This window comes from Physella acuta, unplaced genomic scaffold (assembly GCF_028476545.2).
Source record: "Physella acuta isolate Inbredline_101_S28 unplaced genomic scaffold, ASM2847654v3 ptg000271l, whole genome shotgun sequence".
Lineage (NCBI taxonomy): Eukaryota > Metazoa > Mollusca > Gastropoda > Physidae > Physella > Physella acuta.
In genome coordinates this window covers 159,813-175,000 of record NW_026731790.1, presented here as the reverse complement: position 1 = coordinate 175,000, position 15,188 = coordinate 159,813, and the positions used below count along the sequence as shown (strand labels likewise).

General features: G+C 37.7%; 1 protein-coding gene across 2 annotated transcripts in view; it reads right to left on the bottom strand.

The window, feature by feature from the left end:
* Positions 1-15,188, bottom strand: part of LOC131939257 (cytoglobin-1) — a 147,554-nt gene that overhangs the window by 19,836 nt on the left and 112,530 nt on the right. For both annotated transcript variants that reach the window (XR_009386396.1, XM_059297460.1), the window contains exons 4-5: positions 8,460-9,649; positions 6,520-6,771 (exon numbers count right to left, since the gene is read on the bottom strand). Coding sequence is in view for 1 of the 2 variants with exons in the window: in XM_059297460.1 (XP_059153443.1) it covers positions 6,520-6,771; positions 8,460-9,419 (1,212 nt within the window). In the remaining variant the exon portion in view is untranslated. The remainder of the gene's footprint in view (positions 1-6,519; positions 6,772-8,459; positions 9,650-15,188) is intronic.

The following is a 15,188-nucleotide window of genomic DNA, read 5'->3' as shown; positions in this document are numbered from 1 at the left end:
GACAGCATGCTGGTCAAAAAGTGAGATAGCCTTCAGATTAGCCCGATTCTTTGAAATTTTGTTGTACTGTAGATTTAACAATATATATATATATATATATATATATATATATATATATATATATATATATATATATATATATATATATATATATATATATATATATATATATATATATGTATATATATTTTTTTTTATATTTATATTTATATTTATATTTATATAAACTAGCTACGATATTTTATTCAAGAAATATCATTTTTAAAACTAAACTGACCACATCTACATAAAAATACAAAGGGAAATAGTGAAAATATGTTGCGACAAAAGATCGATGAAAACAAGAAAACAATGTAATAAGTTCAATGTTAATAAATTAATAATCCTCAAGCGGTTGTCAAGAGAAGCAATACCGTTAGGGATAACTCTGCCTAAAAAATGTAGCCACATTTTATTGACATTGACACAGGAAATCAGAAGCATTTCTTTATTTGTTTATCTTCGTAGTTTAACAAGATAATTCATTTGTATTGTTATTTGTTAAATCTAAAATAAATTTATATTTAAATGTTTTATACATTTAAAATCAATTATTTCAACTATTACAAACACCACAATTGAAATAGAATAACATTAATATAGTTATATTTTTGCGTTATTATTCGTAAATTCTAAATAAGCACTTTGATAATGCACTTTTAAGCAATGATCGATATTCAAGGGTAAACGATTTAAATCATTCTCATACGCGATGGGCTTTTCAAGGTAATAAAGTCTGAGTGGAACACAGATTCGATCACATTGTTGCAAATCCATCTTAATCTCTTTTTTTTTTCTCTCTCCATATTTCCAAAATATAAATCGCCAGTCGAACATTGCAATTTTTGTAAGAGCTAGGGGAGATAAGGTTGTCTTACTCAGGGGCGGTAACGTTGTCTTACTAAGGGGACACGACTCTAAGACGTAAGAGTCAATGTTGGTACACAAAGACTTATAGTAATCCCTTGTCGGAGCAGAGGCAATGATTTTTGTCTGGAGATCTTTGGGACGGTGCTGGGGATTTGTAGAAGCTTAGAGCAGCCCATTGATTTAGCCTTGTATTTCCGTTACGCTATGGCTACGGCAAGCACTTTTTTTTCTGACTACAACTCAAAGATGGCCGCCATTTGTTTTCCGGTTACTGACATGATTTCCATACTACAGATTTCAGAAGAAATGCGCCTGTTGTTTTCTTTTTTAATAAAACAATATTTCTTATTATGCAGTTATATGACAGTCATTTTTAAAATAACACTATTGGTGGTCATAAAGTCAAGTACCAATCACATCTGAGTGAACTCAAGGACACCCTAGGAATTCGAGCCAGGGATTCGAAACTGAGACTTTCATGTTAGCAGTAGTGCGTTTTATATCCAGGCCACGTTGTTTCCAATTGCTATCGTGCAACATTGTTTTGATTTCTGATTTAATGGGTATCATATTGTAATAATGTGTATTCAATTCTGCTTACACACATTCATGATGGTAAAGCTTATGATATAAATCCCAGTCAAATGTCAAGAGCATGTTTTACCAATACATGTATTATTGAGTCCATCCAGCCCTAAAGAGTACCTGGCACAAATCGTGATACATCGTGAGGCAGAGAAAATAGAGATGAGACTCCAGTATATTTCCTAGGTTACATGAACAGACGATCTCTACTTCATCTACCTTAAGGACTGTCAGGTCTGAAAATGTAGACTACCTGATACTTATCTTGCACACTTCTCCCATCAAATACACCAACCAAACCGTCATCTTCTGTAGCTGGAACTTTAACCCAAGAACCACACTCTGAGATAGATCATCTTCTTGATTGCCAGCTAAAAATGTTTAACCAGATGCCAGAGTTATGTCCTAAGAAGTTTAGTTTGTTCCTTCTATGTTCAGCTAGACTTAAAAGACTTGAAAACTTCCTTTTGCCAATGGTTAGGTTAAGTCTTCATTGTTGTGTATGTTCCCTATAAGTTCAGCTACAGTTAGTAGACTTAAACACTTCCTTTTGCCGTTGGTTAGGGTAAGTCTTCACTCAGTCGTATGTTCCTTCTATGTTCAGCTAGAGTTCGTAGACTTGAAAACTTCCTTTTCTCGATGGTTAAGTTGTCTTCACTGTATTGTTTCAGCTAGAGTTTGTAGACTTGAAAACTTCCTTTTGCCGTTGGTTAGGTTGTCTTCGCTGTATTGTTTGCTCCTTATAAGTTCAGCTCGACTTAGCAGACATGAACACTTCCCTTTTGTTAACCCTAATGTTAAATTATGGGTGTGTTTTGGCTGAGACCACGATTCCAATCATTCCACTTGACTTAATTTTCCCTGAGTTGAAAATTCCCAAGCCACGGAAAGATCGCTGCCAAACCAGTAATTAACTTGACGGGAGTGTCCATACGTTTTTCAAGTATTCATTGCCGTACACATGAGTAGATCCCATTTTGTCTGCTTTAATACTGGGTAAACCAGAAGTTATTTTTTTTTTTGCTATGAAGATGCGCTTTAAAGCGTAGGCCTATATTTGAAATAGTTGCGAACAGTTCTTAGTTATCGAACATCGTGGTTGGAGCACAGTTCAATTGATCTAGGTTCGAATACAAGTTATGTTATCAAGCAACTAGCATTACTAGGATTTTTGGAAAACTGGGTATACCTATGTCAGATTTTAGAACCTTCCAAAAATAGGTGTACTAGGTTATTAGTAGTATTGTAATCTTGTCTAGTTTTATGGTTAGAAATTAGTTGTAATCGCAAGGTAGGACTAGGGTTGAGTTTAGGGTAAGAGAGTGGAATTAGCATTAACATTAGCAAGCCATCAAGGTGTAGCGACCCTTCCCGGCGCCCGGGGACAAACTTTCAATTTGGCGCCCCCCTCGGGATCAAATTTTCAATTTGCACCCCACCCCCTCAAACCATTTATAATGCAAAAATACAGTTAAATGACATTTTAATTGGTTTTTCCTACCCAATTTCGCGCCCCCTAAGGTCTGCGCCCGGGGACATTTGTACCCACCTCCCTCCCCGCTACGCCTCTGCAAGCCATGTGTGTATTTTAGTTAACTAACAGTAACCTAACACCCCTTTTTTAAAGTAGATTCTATTATTATGCCATTATCGGACCTTGGTAAAACAAATACACCGGATTTTTTATAGTCCTACTTATCTGGAAAAAAAATGAAAAAAAAATAAAATAAAACAGTGATCAAATAGGTCACCGTAACACACGGTGTTCAAGATTGACATCAAGCCTGGTGTTTAAGGTTGAACGCACACAAGGAGTTTAAGTTGGACTCAAACAAGCAGTTTAAAAGTGAGCAAAACCTAGGTGCTTATCAAACATAGTGTTGCCGAGTGAACACAGTTGTAAATCTAATGAGTGAAGACGGACACGGTGTTTAAGAATAACATCAATCATTGTGTGTATGATGACTGCTAATATGTGCTAGCTAAAGCTGTGTTTTCGCTATTCCAAAATGTGAGGCAGAAAGTAACAATCAAGAAGTCTTTAAGTCTATGCACTGACTGTATGCAAAGTATGGGATTTTCTGTTGTGTACATTGCTAAATAGTCTCTTAAAGATACACAGATGGCGAAAGATTTGGAGGAAATGCTTAGCCTTTATCATAAAAAATAATTTCGTACCAAATAGCTTTTATAATCTGAAGATAAAAATAATGGAAATATTTGCTCACTTCCGGTTTCAAGGTGCAGTAAAGAATTTCAATATTTACTTCCGCTTTGAAAGATAAGGAACACAAGTGCTGTAGTTATTATTTACAAAATCTTTGCATCTGTTCTCTTAAATTTACTGCGACAATTTTCCATTGAATTACCGACAATTATTTTTTTTTTAACTTTTTAAGTCTCTATATTTTGTGTGCGACAATATCGAATTTAATTAGCTCAACAATGTCAAAAACGTGATATATTCGTATTTTAAAAGGGAAAATAGAAGATAGAAGATATCTCTTAAGTATTATACTAAATCAAAGCATAGACCTAGTGTAGGGGGGAGGAACGAAGAGATGAAATATTGAGTGTATCAGATTGTATATTGAGGTCGGCGTGGTCGAGTCGGTAAAGCTCATGGTTGCTGAACCGAAAAGTCTCGAGTTCGTACCCCCGAGATGAAACTCGATAGCCAACAACAACAAATGTTCTAGGAGAGACAACTCCAACATCAAACAACTGCTGCCGTGTAGTTTGTTCTTGGTTGGACAAAGACTATGGATGCAAATCCAAGCAAAAACAAAACAGGCTGAAATCAGAGTAGATAACCCATATGGCGCATAACGAGTTGACATGTAATACGTAATTGTGTTGTAGGGAATCCCTTCCAACATTAAAATTAAGAAAGAAGAAAAAGATTGTAAAAATGCATAGAACTAGTGTGAATGCTTTGTTAAAGGCTACCAAAACATTACATTAGTGAGCTATCACACAAGTAAACTGTGGCTTACAAACTATTTGAAATAACAAAGGGTGACTTTTTATAGAACTAGTGTGAATGCTTTGTTAAAGGCTACCAAAACATTACATTAGTGAGCTATCACACAAGTGAACTGTGACTCACAAACTAATTAAACTAACAAAGGGTGACGTGTTTACAATACACAAGTGAACGTCTCACACGCCAATGATGTACTTTTATCGATCAACTGACCTTTTGAAAATAGCTCTCCATTAAAAACTTTTAAAAAGTGAAAACAAAAAAAAAGAGAGTGAAACAAAAGATAAAAATGGGATTAAAAAGATAATAAAATTTGCTGAGGCGGATGTTAGGCGGCCAGAGCAAACAAACAGGGTTTTAACGGATAATGTAACATCTTAATTTAAACGGGAAGATAGTGGTCGAGAATAGGATTGCTAACTTATAATAATGCTATTTGTTAAAGACTTATATCTAAAGGTCTTGTAGTCAACTCAGCTTTTTTTGGGTACCCGGCTGAGCAGTGTTTCTTCCAGACTTTTTTCTCCGGGGGGGGGGGGGGCATTAGAGATTTTTCGGGGGGGGGGGGGTGGTAGACTTTCTTCGGGGGGCGGACACTGTTAAAAGTGTATATTTTTATATAAATTATATAAAATTCCTTTCGTTCGGGGGGGGGGGGGGGGGGCGGGGCGGTAGAATTTCACCCCCCCCCCCCCCCGCCCCCGGACCGAAGAGATGCCTGGAAGAAACTCTGCGACTGAGAATGGGGAAAATAAAAGTGTTTTTTTGTGTAAATTGTGGTCAAATAAAAGAACTCTTCTCCGTTTTGAGGACCGTAAAGTATGCATGATACTCTACTATGAATGGTGTAAAACAATTGTGAAAACGTATGTAATTTTAAAAAAAAAAATTAAACAAAAAAATTAAATAAAAAAATAAATAAAAACGCAAATAGAATACAATCATGCATGTATATCTATCTAGCCTTAGCATAGAGTACAAAAAAATGGAATAATGTAACCAATTACTTTTAAGTAACACTTATTTTAAAAGCAAATTATGCTTCACATTTGTATAAAAATATGTTTCTTTTATGTAAACAAACAAAAGACATCAATTAAATCGTCACATCCCTTATTTCTTTTGTAAGACAGAAAACAAATCACAAGATGGAAGGCTAGCTAATGCTTTGATTTCGTAAATGGCCTGGGCTAAAAGCTCAATGTACATAAAGCAGGAGCAGGGGCGTAGCTACAAAGAGACGGGTGAGCTTCTTCACAAGGTATGCACTTTTTTTTGTAAATAGAAAAGGAGTAAAAACGGTGAGAGTTTGTGGTTATAGAATCATAAAGTTTGCCATTAATGTAGAATTTTGAAAAATATAAAAACTAATGACTAAGAAGGTGTTGGGAAACGTTTTTTGGACTCGCGTAAGTTGGATGCATGACCACCTCGAGTATATAACTACATAGACAAGCAGTGGCGTAGGCGGGGGGGGGGGCTAGGGGTGGGGTCATAACCCCCCCCCCATAGACCCCTCGGTACATATATAAAGTATGAGGGACGGGGGGTGCAAATCGAAAGTCTGGGGGAGTGCAAATCGAAAGCTTGTCCCCGGGTAAAAATTGGAACCCCCCCCCTTGAGACGATCCTGGCTACGCCACTGTAGACAAGACCACGAGTCAGTTTTGGTCATAAAAATGGGTGGACAGCGAGATATTATGTAACGTGGCAGTTTCTACTCTAAAATGTCAGAAGCTGATTTAAAGTTGTTGTTTTTTTTTTCGAAAGACCTTAACTCCACAAAAAATGCGATGATATGCGATATTTTTTTTTTAAAGGATATCATTTGTCTGTTAGCAATCCTACCCTGTAGTTAACCTGTTTCTGATTTTGGCTTGCACTCAGGTAATCCTGACCCCATCATAACAAGACTGGCCTTGAACTAGAGTCAAAAAAAACAAAACACCTCTCGCTCCCCTAGCTTGTAAAGACAGACGAAACGACACCCGTTACTGAAGGAAAAAAATAAAAATTAGCAGACGTAAGAAAATAATTACCTGAAAGAAATTACTGAGACTTTTGGAGATTCTCATCGTTAGCGTGGCCCTGGCATCGCCTTGACTCCCCCCTCCAGCCGTCCTCGACTTTCTCGTCGTCGTCGTGTCGTGTAGGTCGTTGTCGGTCGTCGTCAGGCGCGACGGTCCATGTTTTGTGACGTCATCAGGTGCTTCAACAATGGCGTCGTCTTTATCGTCTGCCCTGTTGCCTGGCTTGTTGGTCAGACTTTTAACAGGCTGTGTAGGACGGTCCTAGTGGGGGGGGGGGGGGGTTAAATCATTTATTAACATTTTATTTATAAATCAGATATAAATAAAAGGCAATTATGGGATAAAAACTCATTAAAGCTCAATTTTGAGTAAAAGTACAACGGCGATTTTTAGAAAACTTTAACAATCGCTTTATTTTGTCTAGTATTGTTTATGTGTTCACAAAAAGATTGATCAAGAGAGAGAGAGAGCGAGAGAGTGTGTTGGGGGTTGGGGTATGAAATATACTTTTGGCATTACTTTTAATGAATAATAATATTTTTACTTTCTCGTATATACGAAGTATAGAGAAAGTCTTGTAATCGTGCAAAAAAAAAAAATCGAGATTTTTACAAATCTCGACGTTTTACATCTCACTGATACGGAAAAACATAATTTTGCAATCTTGTCCGTATGTCTGTGTGTCTGTGTGTCTGTGTGTGTGTGTGTGTGTGTGTGTAAACACGATAACTTGAGTACCGTTACAGCTAGGTTGATGAAATTTCATATATAAGTATTTTATCAAAATCGTAGATCCGTATCAACTTTTGAGCGATTTCCGATAAACGGAAGTGGTACTTTTCTACTTTGAATTTTTCAAAAGCATATAACTTGAGTACTATTTCAGATAGATAAAAGAAATTTCACATGTAAGTAAAAAATCTAATTCTCTTCGTTCTGTCAAATTTTGAGTAATTTCCGTTGACGGGAAGTACTAATTTACGATATTTCCGATTTCTCAAAAACGCATCTAAATTTATAAAGTACTAATAATATTGCGCACCATTATGAACATCTTTATTCGGCGTTCGCTTGGTGTGCAATACTTTTTTCTATAAGCTTCTATTTTATTTTAAAAAGTGTAAGTATTTAAAATGGATTAAAAATCATAACACTATCCCGAGTTCCCATCCCCTGTTGTTTTATATAAGAATATTCGAGAAAGTTTAGGGGAGATTACTCCCGGTTTATTTTTTAACGTAGAGCACTAAATTGCAAAATATGATGTCGCTTTTTCTAGTGGCTCCACAAAATTACAAGTGAAATTATGTTACGAAATTACTGAAATTATTTCCCTAAATTTTTAACGCTATTTCACTAAATTATTAAATATGACTTAGCGACTTAACACTTGTTAGTAGGTAGCTCCAGTTGGATATTATTTTCTTCAAGACGACAAAAAGTCTAAGGGATATAAGTATTGTTAAAACAGTTTATTAGACTGAATTTCAATAGTATTATGTTATATTTTAACAGTTATCCCCCTTCATAGAGCGCGACAAAGTAGTGTTTTGTAGAGACAAATATCTATATTTTAAATATGGTGCATATTCTAAACACCCATAAAAAAATAATTAGAGACATGGGAAAACAGAGGTATCTTATATTAATGTTACGGAGTAGAGTTTTTAAAGAATTGTAATTGAGTTCGAATCCGGGTTTACGTCAGTAGAATGTACCCGAGTTCACCCAGCTCGCGTTAGGGAAAAATAAGGCGGCTGGGTATAGTACTGACCACACTATCTCTTTATATGCGGAGGTCACTGAACTCTACTTTACCTACCACATGTGTCTTGGGAACGAACGGGAAACGATGATGATATTTGATTGTACATCACGCTAACTGCTCTATTATAGTATACTGACAATACTCGTTTCTTAAAGTTTAATTAACCACCAATCAAATTTACCTGGCTGTCCTGACCGGATGATGACCCATCTGACCCTAACGATAACGTGAAGCTGATACGCCTGACGCTGACGTCCGTTTCCATGACAACGCTGTCGAAATGGGGAAACTCCGCTTCGGAGAGTCCCTCCGACGACGCCCTCTCTTGACGTCCGTCGGACAAAGAAGAGGCGCTGTTGGTTATAGAGGCGGTTGTGTAGTCACTTGAGGAGTTGTGGTTCGGGGGTGGGGACGTGGACGGGGAAGACCCCAGGGAGGGAATTGAAATCCCGGGGACGGGGTGTGAATCTGTGGAGAGACTTTTGGAAAATTTGTCCCGATTCTCCTTAGACTCGATACAGGTCGAATTGGACCCGTGTTCATTGAAATATTTACTCTTGTTAACATTTTCAGTAGACGAAAAATCAAGGTAACCGTTTTCTTTTTGAAATCCGTCACTGGTTTTGGAATGGGTACAAGTTGAAATTTGAACCGGCGTGGCGGGTTTGTTGTTTGTACGGGTGCAGTTCAGATGCGAATCCGATGGTTCGGAAATAAAACAACGGTTTCTAGGTTCCGATTTGTTGTTGTTTTTCTCGATAAGATTATTATCCTTATGGTTATCAAGATAAATGCTTTTCCCGTGTTCTTTGAGATTGCCGTCTGAGTTGTTGAAAGGTGTGTCGTCTGCGTTGTTGCAAGGCGTGGCAGACGACAAGGCTGGCATCGTAGACTGAACGTTCCGCTCGAAAATTCCCTGAACTTGGTGAAGCTCTAATAGACTCGAATAACCGTTACAATTTCCTGAACTCTCAAAACTCGAATGCCCAGATGTCACGTCTGTTCTATCACAACCGCGATGTGACGAATGTCTCTTCTCGCACTTCGATATATCCTCGGCAAATTCCAATTTTGATTCGTCCATTCCCGACCTTGGAGATTGATCAAGGTCAAGCCTCGATTGATCCGTTTCTGATCGCATTTTCCATATCACACCCGGCTTACATTTCGCTTCATTACATTCAATTACAGCGTAAGCCCGGTGTAAGCTTTTGAAGTTCGTTCAGTGTGATTTACCGTAGGAGGAGGTTATAAGAGTGTTATATGACGGTAAATTTCAACGTCACGGGACTCTCACGCTGGGCAGGAGAGATGTACAGGACCAATTGGAGAAGTTGATAGGACTAATCGATTTTAGCCTTGGCAGTCAGACTGGGGACGAAGAAAGAAAAATTAAGAAAATATAAAGTGCTCATTGTCCATACAGAGGTAAATATCCATATTATAATATACACGTATTTAAAAAAATAAAAAAATGTTCTTTATTAATAACTCAACATATAATATAAACAGAAATACATTATATATTCATATATATATATATATATATATATATATATATATATATTTTTTTTTTTTTTTTTTTTTTTTTTCTAAAAAGACAAATACATTAATAGTGTGAGAACATGGAAATGGAGAAAAAAACAACTTGAGGAATTTTTTAAGGTTGTTTTTTTAAATGTTCATAGTAATTATTATCTTTAAAATTATTATGAATTATTACAAGAAAAAAAAACAGAAGCAAGGACGCAATAAGCGAGTTTGAAAGTTTTCAAGGTTTCGTATAAGATGAATCATTATAATGACATTGCTAGTATTAGTTAAAGGTACTTTGCAGATATAATCGTATTACATTTCCCATATATCACTTGATAAAACAGGCAAAACATTCGATAGCATACGTATTCGATTTTTATTTTATAAACAAATACATTTTGATCCACTTCGACGCAGTTGTACGCCCCGTAAATCTTGGCCGTTAAGGGAGATAATTGGGTTTTTTTTTTCTGAGTGTATACGTCATAATGACTGAAATATAAATAGCCCCGGTTAACTGGGCGTGTCCTTAACATTATGCCTGTTAATTTATCCAAGATCCAGGGGGTCTCAAAATTGTAACATAAATGTGTTTTATTTTTTTTTATGCTGGTTTATTTAACATTTGAAAAGTTTATCTGTATTTTACTTGTACCTATATAAAAAAAGAACACACAGATTATGTACTGATAACTTAATACTATACTATTTTAATTTAATTTAATTCCTTTTGAAAAAAAAAAAAAAAAAAAAAAAAGAAAAAGAATTCCTTTTCACCAGGGGTCGGCAAACTTTTGAGTCGGAAAAGACAAAAGTTACATTTTACGAAAGTTCCCAGTTTTAAAGAGCCACTAATATTTTTATATCATTATTTTGGCATTTGATTAGGATTAGACATATAAATTTGATTTTTGATTTGAAATTAATAGCTTTAAATATGAAAGACTATTTATATTTTTTTTTTAAATATTAATATTTCGCACAAAACATGTTAAAGAATTGTATCTAGCTCTGCTATGATGAAATTAGTAATCAAATAATATAACTATAGGACTATCCCAATCCACTTTACAAGCCAATAACTTGTCAGGCAGCCTCAACACGGCACTCTCCGATTTACTGGCTTGGATACAGAAGCGTAGCGACCCTTCCCGGCGCCCGGGGACAAACTTTCGATTTGCACCCCCCCCCTCCCTCGAACTTTTGATTTGCATCCCCCCCTCACAAACTTTCAATTTGTTTTTCCAACCCATTTTGGCGCCCTTCTAAGGTTGGCGCCCGGGGACATATGTCCACCCCACTCCCCCCCCCCCCCCCCCGCTACGCCACTGCTTGGATATCGCTTTGATTACTGTGTACGGTGGCTTTTGTCCTTTGGTTCTCACCAGACTTCCACCCCTCTGAAGGCAGGGTAAACTCGTACCCCATTTTGAATAAAAATAACATTCCCCGTTTAACGATATTTTAAAAAGTCGGCACTTGTGCAGTGGCAAGAATGGAACCGTCGTCAACATCTGTGCGGCTTGGCCTGGTGCCAAGTTTCAAGTATATTAATGTTTATATTTTTTCTAAAAGTATGTTTCGGAACTTGTTATAATTAAAGGAAGTATACTTGATATAGTGAAGAAATAGGAAGATTTAAAGAATTCAGATCAAAAGAGTGTGAAGTATAATTGGCGGATCGCTGTCTTTAATTTCACCATTATAATGGTCGCATTGGCAAACATGAAGAATTAAATATAGGAATATACTAAAGCTGTTCATCAAAAGTTTTGGAATTTTCACAAAAAAATAAGTAAATTAATCAAACCTACTACAGAAAATTGTGCCAAGTTTGAATATACAAATACAAATCTAAAAAAAATACACTGAATTAATCAAATGGACTACAGTAATAAATCAAAATCTTGGCAAGAAGAATAAAATTCAGCCCATAAATAACATTGACCGCCTAGGATGATAGAGAACTTTGGTCGTAGAGAAGATAACAGGGTCGGGCTGACTGAGACAACCAATATTTTCATGCGTCCGTCAGAGAGGACCCGGCGTCGCCAGACTGTCCTCGCGAGACGGATCTGGGTAATCACTCACGCCGGAGGAAGGCACCACCAAGGTCAAGGGCAATATTGTTTTATGTATCACATAGTATTGAATGGGGCGATCGAATGGTCGTATTGCTCATGTTGTGTTAAGTCGCGTCGATAAGTCTACAGCGTACATAGTATCACGTGATGTGGTCGGGCGTGAGAAGACATGTTGTCAGAAAGTACGCATTCATCTTTATAAATAACTGTAGGTATATATATATACATATATATATATATATATATATATATATATATATATATATTATATATATATTATATATATATATATATATATATATATATATATATATATATATATATATATTATTATTATTATATATATATATATACTATATATATATATATATATATATATATATATATCAGTGGCGTAGCGAGGTCGGGTGTCACCCGGTGCGGCACTTAATGGTGTCACCCTCCAGAGGCGTAGCGACCCTTCCCGGGGACTTTCGATTTGCACCCCCCCCCCCTCAAGTTTTCGATTTGCAACCCCCTCAAGTTTTTCTATATACGAGCCGACCCGCGGCGTATCATACGCCGCTATTTAGTTGTTTTATTTTCTACTTTTCAGTAATTCATAATTTGTGAATTCGACAGTACCAATGCTGCCACTGAAAATTATTTGCTTTAAAACACTAAACCCCCCCTCCCTTTCCCCCAACCCCTACCCCCCCCCCCCCCCCCCGTGAAAGCAGCCTCCTCTTAGTTACCTCCTGTAAGTTTAAAATCGTTTGAAACTAAATTATCTGCCCCTAATAGCCGTCAACAAACCCGGTTTGTTAACATTTAGAGTGAACCACAGCTCACCAGATCATGTGGGGGTGGGTGTGGTAGTGATAGAGAGGAAGAGAGGGGACTGCAAAGGCGCGCTTGCAGCTTGTTTTCTAATGGCTCCCAGAAGAGAATTATATATATACGAGCCGACCCGCTGCGTATCATACGCCGCTATTTAGTTGTTTTTTTTCTACTTTTCAGTAATTTATAATTTGTGAATTCGACAGTACCAATGCTGCCACTGAAAATATTTGCTTAAAAACACTAAACCCCCATTCCCCCCCCCCCCCCACGTGAAAGCAGCCTCCTCTTAGTTACCTCCTCTAAGGTTTAAAATCGTTTCAAACTAACTTATCTGCCCCTAATAGCCGTCACCAAACCCGTCTCTATGATTGTAAAATGTAAACAGCGTGAACCACAGCTCGCCAGAACATGTGAGGGGGTGGGGGGTGGGGGTGGAAGTGATAGAGAGGAAGAGAGGGGACTGTAAGGCGCGCTTGCAGCTTGTTTTCTAAGGTCTCCCAGAAGAGAATTATTTATATAGATAGATATTTTACTATTTTTTGCCTTGGTGTCACCCCCCTAAATGGTGTCACCCGGTGCGGTCCGCACCCCCTGCCCCCCTCGCTACGCCCCTGATGTATATATATATATAATATATATATATATATATATATATATATATATATATATATATATATATATATATATATATATACACATTTATATATATATATATATATGTGTGTGTGTGTGCGCACGCGCGTGCGTGCGTGCGTGTGTGTGTGTGTGTGTGTGTGTGTGTGTGTGTGTGTGTGTGTGTGTGTGTGAAAAACTTATTCCTATAATATCTTTAAGATCCCAAAGAAAGCATCCCACCATCCAGAAAAAAAAAACAAATAACAACTGTCTAAGTGTGTAATGTAAACCAAACAAAATAAAAACCCAGAGATTTATCGAGGTTTCCCATTTTTCGGTTTAAAGTGCATCTAGGGAGCCACACAACTCACGATCACAATGTTGTCTTTTAACCAGGTCCAGACAACTAATTCTCCCCCCCCCCCACCCCCCACCCCTCCCCCCACCCCCCACACATCACATTGACTGAAGCCGTCACGTCCCACTCAAGATGGTGAACCCAATCAACATTTATTACCTCACTATCTCCCATCAGCCGTGGCCCCTGGTCGAACCTTGGTCGATTGATTCGGTGCCAGAGGTCGTTCGCTGGCTGACCTTTCGGAGTATTCCTTCGCGGGGGCTGTGAGAGGCGGTGAAAAGTGCGCGATTATAAGAGAAATGGATTGACGTCACTTCCGGTGATAGTATTCAATAATCGTCTGTTTGGGTTGTATATGGCAAGTGTAGGCCCTATACACTATTGACCAAACGAAGTAAAGAGTGTGCATAAGATTGTATAAGACCAGGAATTAGCTTGTCAGTTGGTTGTATTGTGTTCAGTGTTTCTTCCAGACTTTTTTCTCCGGGGGGGGGGGGGGGGGAAGGCACTTGAAGTTTTCGGGGGGCGGTCAACATATTTCCATATTTCGGGGGGGGGGGGGGGGGCGGACACTAGTAAAAGTGTATGTTTACTATATAAAATCCATCTAGTTCAGGGGGAGGGGCGGAAGATGCCGGGAAGAAATTTTAATTGTGTTATACGGGGCAGAGAGGGATGTGCAACTACGTTATAAATCGGAGCCTCAGATTTTCTTTATTCAACTACTTAGAGTAGAACGTATTCACGATACCCATTCCATCTTTAAACACGGGCGTCCTGATGGCCTTTTTTATAGCTGATGTCTTAGAATGGGGAGTCGGAAATTTTCCCGAATAGAGGGGTTGCCTAAATGCGACAAACCCCCTAACGTCCAATCGAACATTTGCTTCATTCAGACAGATGTTTATGTTTGGCGTTTTATAGCATTCCAGAAAACATCTATTCGGGATAACCGCATTTGGACAAACGGCATTCGGGAAAACGGCATTCGGGCAAACGGCATTCGGACAATGGTACTCGGGGAAACTGCACTCGGGCATACGGCATTCGCACAAGTGTCTTGTCGGCACTTGACGGAAACTCCTGTATATAATGTGAATGCTACAACATGTTGTTGTCAAAAAGAACGGCTTGGCAAGGAGAGGCGGAGGGGGGGGGGTGTTTATGGGAACTTGCTTTTATCTGAGGGATTTGTATCTATGAATATATTATATAACGTCAAAAATGCCCTATTTTTTATGTTGAATAATATGCACTTTCGATATGTTGTGAGCTTCGTACATAACTAAGTATAAATAAACGAAGTCTCCATAATTCAATGTCTTACACTGTGGTTTTTTTCTCTCCAGTCTGAGTAAAATACGTCCTAAGCTAGCTATATATCCAAGTATTCAACAGGCACGATCTCTTGCGCAAAATATCGTGGAGTGTTTGCCTATACATACATACAATGTAAGATGACTAGTCCAGTTATACAAACATGATCATTTAA